This window comes from Alexandromys fortis, unplaced genomic scaffold, assembly GCF_014885135.2.
Source record: "Alexandromys fortis isolate MF-2015 unplaced genomic scaffold, M_Fortis_MF-2015_v1.1 scaffold_26, whole genome shotgun sequence".
Classification (NCBI taxonomy): domain Eukaryota; kingdom Metazoa; phylum Chordata; class Mammalia; order Rodentia; family Cricetidae; genus Alexandromys; species Alexandromys fortis.
In genome coordinates this window covers 3,092,682-3,102,733 of record NW_026067894.1, presented here as the reverse complement: position 1 = coordinate 3,102,733, position 10,052 = coordinate 3,092,682, and the positions used below count along the sequence as shown (strand labels likewise).

General features: G+C 50.1%; 2 protein-coding genes and 1 long non-coding RNA gene across 4 annotated transcripts in view; 1 reads left to right on the top strand and 2 right to left on the bottom strand.

Annotated features, from left to right (window-relative positions):
• LOC126509340 (uncharacterized) overlaps positions 1–6,335 on the bottom strand; it is a 26,195-nt gene extending 19,860 nt beyond the window's left edge. For both annotated transcript variants that reach the window (XR_007594135.1, XR_007594133.1), the window contains exon 1: positions 5,871–6,335. This is a non-coding gene — a long non-coding RNA (uncharacterized lncRNA). The remainder of the gene's footprint in view (positions 1–5,870) is intronic.
• Pla2g5 (phospholipase A2 group V) overlaps positions 1–8,883 on the bottom strand; it is a 77,710-nt gene extending 68,827 nt beyond the window's left edge. The window contains 2 exon segments of the mRNA XM_050155121.1: positions 8,299–8,394; positions 8,678–8,883. Of these exon segments, the coding sequence (XP_050011078.1) occupies positions 8,299–8,394; positions 8,678–8,859 (278 nt within the window). The 5' untranslated portion in view covers positions 8,860–8,883.
• Positions 4,014–6,448, top strand: LOC126509333 (phospholipase A2, membrane associated-like). The gene is made up of 5 exons (XM_050155178.1): positions 4,014–4,224; positions 4,865–4,916; positions 5,128–5,272; positions 5,573–5,682; positions 6,351–6,448. The coding sequence occupies exons 2-5, from the start codon at positions 4,874–4,876 to the stop codon at positions 6,431–6,433; spliced, it is 381 nt and encodes a 126-aa protein (XP_050011135.1). The 5' UTR covers positions 4,014–4,224; positions 4,865–4,873; the 3' UTR covers positions 6,434–6,448.
• Positions 8,884–10,052: the final 1,169 nt, after the last annotated feature.

Below are 10,052 nucleotides of genomic sequence, written 5' to 3'. Positions count from 1 at the left end.
TGCAGGGTGGTGACACATGGAGTAAAGGGGCCTCTGTCACATGGGAAAGAATTCTCTAGGGCAGTGTGGTGCCAACCTGGGCAACTGCTACAGCCCGGGGTCAGGCCTGCTCCTCAGTTCCGGCCTGGTGCCAACATCTGTGCTTATACTACAAGACACACTAGAGCTCCGAGAATGCCCTTGGCCACCAATGACAGGTGGCTTTCCCTCTCCAAGACTCTTTGAAGAGGGGGAATGAACACTTCCCAGAAGCCCCTGCTGACTTCCTCTTTAGCACTTCATTCAGAATGAAGCTGCATACTACCTAAGACCAATCACAGCCAAGGAGAAAGAGTAGACCACACAGGTTTTCACCATTTCCATCCATCCTGAGGCCAGTGAGGCTGGGTTTCCTTACACAAGCAGGTCTGTTAACAAGAAGGTGGGGCCGGAGATGTAGCTCAGCTGGAGAGTGCCAGCCTCACATACACAAGGGCCACTGTATAAATTGGGCATGATTTAGCGTGCCTGGAATCCCAGAGCCCAGGATGTAGAGGGGCAGGATCAGAAGTTCAAAGTTATCCTCAACAACATAGAGTTCAAGGCTAGCCTGAGCTACATTAGACCCTGTCTTTAAAAACAAAAACAAACAAAACTAAACTAAAACCTAGAAGATGTTGTCTAGGAAGCTAGGCAAACCTCTGGCAGTGCCAAGCTTGGCTGCTGTGCATCCCCATCACATGGACTGTGTGTCCCCATCTGATGGGGTCTGCCTTTCCAGTGGCCCCAGTGCTTGCCTCAGAACAGGCCTGTCCCCACCAGCAGTTTTGTGATATTAACAACTGTCAGCTCAGTGTCTTTTTCCCTCTAATTTCAGCCAACCAGGACCCCTGTCAGGTACAGCCGTGCCAATGTGACAAAGTCGCCACTGTTTTGCCCGGAACTTGAAAACCTTCAAGGAACCTCAAGCATTCTTTTTCGATAGGAGCTGCAGAAAGAAGACGCCCAGCTGCTCATTTCTACACTCTCTGGTAGTCTAGACAGTCTCCTCTAGTACCCTTCCCAGCTCAACCATGTCCCCCTGTGATAAACACCCTTCTCCCACCTCAAGGCAGGGTAGAGGCCCTTCTGTCATCACTCAGATGAGACACCAAAGCCTGGTGAGTTAGACTGATCTTTCCCTGTCACTCAACTACCTTGGACTGGCAGATTGTCCGCCTCCAGCTTCCCCTTGGCACCCAACCTCCTGCCTCACAGTGCCACGGAGGCTCCTAAAAATAAAGTACTTCACTAACCACCATGTGTGTTCTCTTAACGTGAAATGAGACTGATATGAAGTATATATGCTAAAAGTATAGGTTTCGGGCTGAGGAGATAGCACAGTCCATAAAGTGCTTACCATGCAAGCTTGAGGACCTAGGTTCAACCCCAGAACCCACACACGTGAGGCACACACTTGTTCACAACCTTAGAGTTGGGGAAACAAAGGCAGGTGGATCCTGCGGCTCCATGACCAGCCAGCCTACTTGAATCAGCGAGTTCCAGGCCAGTGAGAGACCCTGCCTCCCAAACCAAGGCACATAGTGTCCTGAGGACCCAAACCTGAGCTTGATCTACAGCTTGCACGCATAAACGTGCACACACATATGCATGCATGCATGGGCATGCACACACACAGACACAGACACACAGACACAGACACAGACACAGACACACACACACACACACACACACACACACACACACGGACTCCAGGTTAGTCTAGACAGGTCTAACCATAAATACCCCACCACCTTAAGCCCTGATTCTGTTATTCAAATGGAGCCCCTTTGTCAGAGCCTCCTGCTAGGGCTTGTTTGGGAATTAAGAGGGGACACAGATGTCAAGCAGTTTCCAACCACTACAGCTGCCATCCCTTCAAAGGCAGGACTCTCTCTCCCTGCCCCCAAGCCCAGGCTGTTTTTCCTGGCTGGTAGGGGGAGGTGGAAGCCAAAACCAGCAGAAGAAAGTGGAGTTGCTTCGGTCAAGGTTCTGCCACTTTGAATTTAAAGAAAACAGGGATTACGGTGGATGGCATCATGTGCCCACAAGCCTGGCACAGACCTACTCCCAGAAGACTGCCAGAGCCATGGCGTGTGCAAAGAGCTGCGCACCGAGAAAAATAAACTCCTGTGCCCCTGCACCTGTCAAACTGAGAGCTTCGCACAGATCCGTAAAATGCCCGGACAGCTCCACACTTCTCTTTGCCTGTGAAGGAACAATCAGAAACCAATGAGACTGCCCAGCTCGGGGTACATCTGTGGGAGCAGGGCCGACAAGTAAAGGCACTCACCTGTCTGTCTCTGCTGTTTCCTCTCCCTACTTTAAATCTGGTAACTTTTTCACATATAAAGACAAACTGCAATAAAAGCAGTTTAAAGACCATGCCAACCCCCAGATGAGAGTTTTTCTTTTGACATTTTGGCCAATAGATATAGTGACATTTCATTTCCATTTTTATAAATAAAGCTGGCCTGAAGTTCAGAGAGTGAAACAGCCCCACTGGGTTGATGCAATGATTTTGTTTATCAACAACATAAAAGAAAAATCCTTCACTTCCTTCTCACACTAGATTCTGAGTAGAATGTTCCAGAATAGCTGTCTTTCATTCCACCACTCAGTGTCCCAGGAGACAGCCTCCACCTTCAGCATCTTCCAAGAGGAACCCAGAAAGGGCACAAGGTGCATCTGGTTTGGGTTTGTCCTGGTGTGGACATGACCCTTTGAACTGACCCTTTGAGCCAAGCTCAGGTCTGAAGCAGGTCTAGGACACTCATCTACCATAGGCTGCAAAGAGTGAGGGACAGCTGGGGTGCACTGGAACCCCACAGCCTCTACTGTAGGAGTGTCTGAAGGATTAGTGTCCAGTGATTTACTTAAGGACATGGAAGCCAAATTCTTAGCACAGGTGGGAGGGCAGGGGAAGAAAGATGTTTAGTTTGGAACTAAAGCACTCAAGCGTGGAGAATAAAGACGTCATAGGCCCAGGAAACATTAAGAAGCCCACTGCCAAACTGGTGAGGGCTAGGAGGGACAGTGGTGGTGACATTTGGTGGGAAAAATCAAGAACAGCTACTGGATTTTTCCAGGTTTAAAAATCTTACAGAACTGGTAAATGGCTCAGTCAGTAAAGTGCTTGCTTTGCAGTCCCGAGGACCTGAGTTCAATCCCCAGAACCTATGTAATATGAACAGACTTGTCACTCCAGTGCTGGGGAGACGAAGGTGACCAGGTCCCTGGGACTCTCTGTTCAGCCAGATTGGTTTACTTTGTGAAGCTCAGGTCAATGAGAGGCCCTATCTCAAAAATCATGGCAGACAGTTCCGGAAGAACTATATCCAAGGTTGTCCTCTAAACTCCACTCACGTGCACACACAAATGTACACACATGTGTACACACAGGCACCTGCACACACCGGCACAACCACAGACACATAAACACACAGAGAAGAAAACCACATGGGATGAGAGAGGAGGAGGACCATGAAGGGGAGGAAGAAGAGAATATGGAGATGCTGGGCTCTTTGGGGGACAGAGAATCCAGCCCATCCAATCCTGCCCATGCTGGAGTGGTCTGTGGGGCCCCAAGAACTTGACTCCTGCACCGTCCTCATCACCCTCTCAAGAAGTTTGTGCAGCCTTGGTCCTCACAGAGGCTTAGCATATATCTTTTGTGATTGAATGCATGTTGAATGGAGGAAATGAACAAACGCTACTGCATCAATGTCCTCTTCCCTATTCGCAAATGTCACAATCAGTTAGGAAAAGGAACATTCCTGGCTTACAAACACTCTCATTTCCACTGCTTACACAGTTCTTGCCCACTCCTGGGAGTGGCTGCTGGGCGGTGACCTGTTGGTTACTCCCAGATTGGATAGAGAAACTTCCTCAGCCAGGAACTGAGCCCTTTTCTCAGCAGCCGGAGAGTTTCAAAATCAGCTGGATTTATTATAGTGTAAACCCATGGTATGAAGGATTTTCCAGCTCTCAAGGCTGTCCAGCCAGATGACGAGGGGGAAAAAAAGGGGAATTGCTCAGGGCTTTGGGTATCCTATCTATGAATCCACCATTTGACCACGCCCACCTCTCCGTCCCTGTGTCTCACCAACCCCCAACCCTGCAGAAGGAAGGGCTATTTAAGGGCAGATGAAGTTCAGGAAAAACAAGACAGGCCCTTGAAGAAGAAGCTGCGGCATCGTCCGAGAGGTAAATGCCCAGAAGCTCCAGCCTTGTGACTGCATTTGAGTGGTTGTCTAGATGCATGTATGTGTGTGCTTGTGGACATGCCTGTGCATGTGAACCACCATCACGTAAACATGTGAAAGACCGTATTTGTGTGCAAGTATGTTGTATGGGTTTGTGAGGGTGCTGAGCGAGAATTCAAGAGCATGTGTGTGTACATGCAACCTACGCGGGCTTAGAAAGGCTTGCCAAGAGAATGTGCAGCTTTAGTTCGGGACAAAAACTGTTGGGGATCAGATTCCATGGATGGAGTTCCAAAGCCTTCACCCTAACGCAGGGAGGCAGGTTGAGTATCTAATGAAGAGAGGCATTGTCTTCAGCCTCCCAGTTTTGTGGAATGAATCCAGTCTCCCAGGAGGACTGAAGGAGGTGCTAGGGTGCTCCCGGTACTGTATCATATTCCAACAGAGCAGGGAAGGGACAAGGGGTGACACGCATGATGCACTGTCTGAAGCCACCTTATGCTCTCTATGACTTAGCCCCATGCGAGAGCACGTCTGTACTCCAGGGTTGCTAAGTCAGACAGCAGAGCAGGGGCTGGGGCAGAGGCCGAGACTCCTGGTAGGAAACGCCCGGGCCAGTCGTCTATACTTGTCGTTCACAGGCTGACACCATGAAGGTCCTCCTGCTGCTAACAGCTGTCATCATGGCCTTTGGTAAGACTTGACTCTGAACTCAGCAGGGTGGGGGGAAATCTAAGGAGAAGGGCACCCCATCCTCCAGTGCTCCTTCCCATTCCCCAGCCCTCTCTCAGTGGGAATGGGAAGGAAGGTATTTGTGGGGAGAGAGGCAGTAGCGAGATGCCAATGCGGAGGAGGGGCACGGGGCTCACTGCCCTTCACCAGCCATTTCTCCATCTCTTTTCAGGCCCAATACAGATCCAAGGGAGCCTTGCAGAGTTTAGACAAATGATCTTACTTAAGACGGGAAAGAGAGCTGAGACCAGCTATGCCTTCTACGGTTGCCACTGTGGCGTGGGTGGCAGGGGATCCCCCAAGGATGCGACAGATCGGTGAGGACACCCCTATCTTCAGTTCACTCTGGCTGGAACGGGACTAGGACAGAACTGGTACCAGTTGCCTCAGGGTCCTGGTGGGGTCAGGACTAGGACAGACCTGGTATTTTTCCTCAGGTCCCTGGGGTACCCCCACCAGTAAAATAGTGCATTGGGAACTCTGTTCTAGACCCCTCCAATGTTTCTGAGTCTCTGCTCAGGGTGAAAGATAAAGGGACCTTGGGAGGCACCAGGATTTCAGGGCTGTGAGAATACAGCCTCAACAGGACGTGCCCCCCCCCCACCTCCACCGACCAGGTGCTGTGTTGCTCACGACTGTTGCTACGACCGGCTGCAGAAACATAATTGCGGCACAAAATTTCTGACCTACAAGTTCTCCTACCGAGGGGGCAAAATCACCTGCTCCGGTAAGAAAAACCCTGAGATCCTGGCAAGCTGCCCTCACGTGTTTATTGAGCAAATAAATGCTGGGCATTGTGCCGGAGCAGAAGGGGAATTTATCCCTGCTTAGAACCTCATGGAAGACTCCAGTGGGAAGGCATAAACAGGCTTTGCACAGCCTGAGGCTTGCAGGGGGTCCTGCAAACAGTGGTACCTAAGCTGAGTCCTAAGAGAGTCAGTGAGGCTCACAGTGGGAGAGGAAGGTTGGACTACCCCTCAAACAAGGCACAGCATGGCCAAAAGGTCAAAGAGGACAATAGGCCACTCTGTGCTGCCCAATGGACACGTGAGGATGAGTCTGAGCAGTGAGACAAGAAGGGACAAGAAAAATCCGGGCCTTCCTAGCCATTGTCTTGAGGTTTGGGGACCACAGCAACAGGGTCCTATTATTTAGCAAAGTAGCAAGAGACACTTCTGCACAAAGAGGGCTCACCCTGGCTGGGGGAAATGGGCAGGGGGGGGCAGCGAGCCATGCTGCCTGCAGGGTGGTGACACATGGAGTAAAGGGGCCTCTGTCACATGGGAAAGAATTCTCTAGGGCAGTGTGGTGCCAACCTGGGCAACTGCTACAGCCCGGGGTCAGGCCTGCTCCTCAGTTCCGGCCTGGTGCCAACATCTGTGCTTATACTACAAGACACACTAGAGCTCCGAGAATGCCCTTGGCCACCAATGACAGGTGGCTTTCCCTCTCCAAGACTCTTTGAAGAGGGGGAATGAACACTTCCCAGAAGCCCCTGCTGACTTCCTCTTTAGCACTTCATTCAGAATGAAGCTGCATACTACCTAAGACCAATCACAGCCAAGGAGAAAGAGTAGACCACACAGGTTTTCACCATTTCCATCCATCCTGAGGCCAGTGAGGCTGGGTTTCCTTACACAAGCAGGTCTGTTAACAAGAAGGTGGGGCCGGAGATGTAGCTCAGCTGGAGAGTGCCAGCCTCACATACACAAGGGCCACTGTATAAATTGGGCATGATTTAGCGTGCCTGGAATCCCAGAGCCCAGGATGTAGAGGGGCAGGATCAGAAGTTCAAAGTTATCCTCAACAACATAGAGTTCAAGGCTAGCCTGAGCTACATTAGACCCTGTCTTTAAAAACAAAAACAAACAAAACTAAACTAAAACCTAGAAGATGTTGTCTAGGAAGCTAGGCAAACCTCTGGCAGTGCCAAGCTTGGCTGCTGTGCATCCCCATCACATGGACTGTGTGTCCCCATCTGATGGGGTCTGCCTTTCCAGTGGCCCCAGTGCTTGCCTCAGAACAGGCCTGTCCCCACCAGCAGCCTTGGGATATTAACAACTGTCAGCTCAGTGTCTGTTTCCCTCTAATTTCAGCCAACCAGGACCCCTGTCAGGTACAGCCGTGCCAATGTGACAAAGTCGCCACTGTTTTGCCCGGAACTTGAAAACCTTCAAGGAACCTCAAGCATTCTTTTTCGATAGGAGCTGCAGAAAGAAGACGCCCAGCTGCTCATTTCTACACTCTCTGGTAGTCTAGACAGTCTCCTCTAGTACCCTTCCCAGCTCAACCATGTCCCCCTGTGATAAACACCCTTCTCCCACCTCAAGGCAGGGTAGAGGCCCTTCTGTCATCACTCAGATGAGACACCAAAGCCTGGTGAGTTAGACTGATCTTTCCCTGTCACTCAACTATCTTGGACTGGCAGATTGTCCGCCTCCAGCTTCCCCTTGGCACCCAACCTCCTGCCTCACAGTGCCACGGAGGCTCCTAAAAATAAAGTACTTCACTAACCACCATGTGTGTTCTCTTAACGTGAAATGAGACTGATATGAAGTATATATGCTAAAAGTATAGGTTTCGGGCTGAGGAGATAGCACAGTCCATAAAGTGCTTACCATGCAAGCTTGAGGACCTAGGTTCAACCCCAGAACCCACACACGTGAGGCACACACTTGTTCACAACCTTAGAGTTGGGGAAACAAAGGCAGGTGGATCCTGCGGCTCCATGACCAGCCAGCCTACTTGAATCAGCGAGTTCCAGGCCAGTGAGAGACCCTGCCTCCCAAACCAAGGCACATAGTGTCCTGAGGACCCAAACCTGAGCTTGATCTACAGCTTGCACGCATAAACGTGCACACACATATGCATGCATGCATGGGCATGCACACACACAGACACAGACACACACACACACACACACACACACACACACACGGACTCCAGGTTAGTCTAGACAGGTCTAACCATAAATACCCCACCACCTTAAGCCCTGATTCTGTTATTCAAATGGAGCCCCTTTGTCAGAGCCTCCTGCTAGGGCTTGTTTGGGAATTAAGAGGGGACACAGATGTCAAGCAGTTTCCAACCACTACAGCTGCCATCCCTGTCAAAGGCTGAACTCCCTCTCCCCGCCCCCAGGCTAGAACTGTTTTTCCTGATCTATGGGAAGATGCAGAAGCTGAAGCCGGCAGAATAAAATGAAGTTGCTTCTTTCAAGGCTCTGCCACTTTGAACTTAACAAAAACAGGGATTATGGCGGACGGCATCATGTGCCCACAAGCCTGGCACAGACCTACTCCCAGAAGACTGCCAGAGCCATGGCGTGTGCACAGCTACCCACCGAGCAAAAATAAACTCCTGTGCCCCTGAACTTGTCAAACTGAGAAGCTTCGCACAGATCCGTAAAATGCCCGGACAGCTCCACACTTCTCTTTGCCTGTGAAGGAACAATCAGAAACCAGTGAGGTTCCCAGTTCGGGGTACGTCTGTGGGAGCAGGGTCGACGAGTAAAGGCTCTCAGTTGTCTGTCTCTGCTGTCCCTTCTGCCAACTTTGAATCTGCTCATTTTTTCACATATTAAGATAAAGACAAACTGCAATAAAAAAAATAAAACATGCCAACCCCCAGATGAGAGGGTTTTGTTTTGTTTTGTTTTTTTATCCAATAGAAGATGAGATTTTTAACTCCTCCCACCATCTGATAGTGATCCTGCAACTTACATCAACTCCTTGGCAACCCAGGCTCCTGAGGCACCGTCCTCAGAAATGAAAACTTGGGACTTGCGGCTTGAGATGATGAACTTCATGAAGCTGTTCCACCCTTTCAAGTCACCCCGATGCCGGAGCCTGAGCCTTGTGCAACAGTCAGAGCTCTGGCACCAGAAATCCGTTCCGAGTGTCATGCCCACACAAACACTGCCAATGACCTTCCAAAATTCATTCCCCAAAACGCTTCCTACCCAAACTGAGGAGTCAGGTAAACATCCAAGCTAAAGCAAAAAAAAAAAAAAAAAAAGGATTGAGCCGGGGAGGGGCGTTGGCAGGCCAGCAAGATGGCTTTTAGTGAGTAAAAATGTTTATTAAACAAGTTTGCCAACCCGTTTGATCTCTGGAACTGCTAAGGTAGAAGGGGAGAAAGTTGTCATTTGACCCAAACATGATGTGTGTGCAGTGGCAGGCACCTGTGTGCTCATACTCACATACATCTCATACATGTGTGCATGTGTGTGTGATGTGTATATACATATATATACACACAAATAATTTTAAAAATGCAATTTTCATTATTATTATTATTACATTCAGGATGCTCTCTTGGCAGCGCGTCATCCTCTAGTGCTAGTTAACAAGTAAACTGAGTGACTTACGGGAGAGCCAGAGCGATACAGAGAAACCCTGTCTCAGGGAGTCAAAGAAAGCCATCCCCACTGTGTCCCCTGGACAGAAGCTGCACTCAACCTGGCGGGAGAGCCTCTAAGCATGCCTGGGTATATTGCCTTCATTCTGTTAACCGACATGGGAAGACGCATCTTCATTGTGGTTGGCGCTGTTCTCTAGATCAGGGGCCCGGAAAACAGTACGAGGGAGCGTTCTTTGCTCTTTTCTTTTGACTGTGGATGCACCGGAACCAGCTGCCTCACGCTCCTGTGACCTTGATGTCCCCACTGCAATGAGCTTACCTTGATCTGTGAGCCAGAGTTCGTGCCTTCTCCCCTGAGTTGCTTCTGTCGAGGTTATCACAGCAAAAGGGAAAGAAGCCAAGACAGCCACCGAGAGGCTAACTCACTGTGTCCCGTTACGCTGGGGCTACCGGCATGCTCCCTCATGCCCAGCAAGCTGGCCTGGGTTTGTAATTACATTCTCTATAATTAGTGCTTATACTCAAGGGCTTTCAGGCAGTTCCTTGCCCTTGCCTTGGGCAGCTGACATCTTCCCTTATCTGGCAGGACTGAATCAGATGTTCTTTGTGGCTCAGTCAATGTCGTGTCTCCTGAGGATGGTCACCTTGGGTAGGGGACAGAGATGTGATAGACCATCTTTCCCATCATCCCCTTTGCTGCCACCATAGACAGGTACTCTGTTCAGCACCTTGCCA

Coding starts and splice junctions, on each gene's coding strand:
- LOC126509333 (XM_050155178.1), top strand. CDS start 4,874: ATGAAGGTCCTCCTGCTGCTAACAGCTGTCATCATGGCCTTTG. Junction 4,917..5,127: donor AGCTGTCATCATGGCCTTTG/GTAAGACTTGAC, acceptor ATCTCTTTTCAG/GCCCAATACAGATCCAAGGG. Junction 5,683..6,350: donor GGGCAAAATCACCTGCTCCG/GTAAGAAAAACC, acceptor TTATACTACAAG/ACACACTAGAGCTCCGAGAA.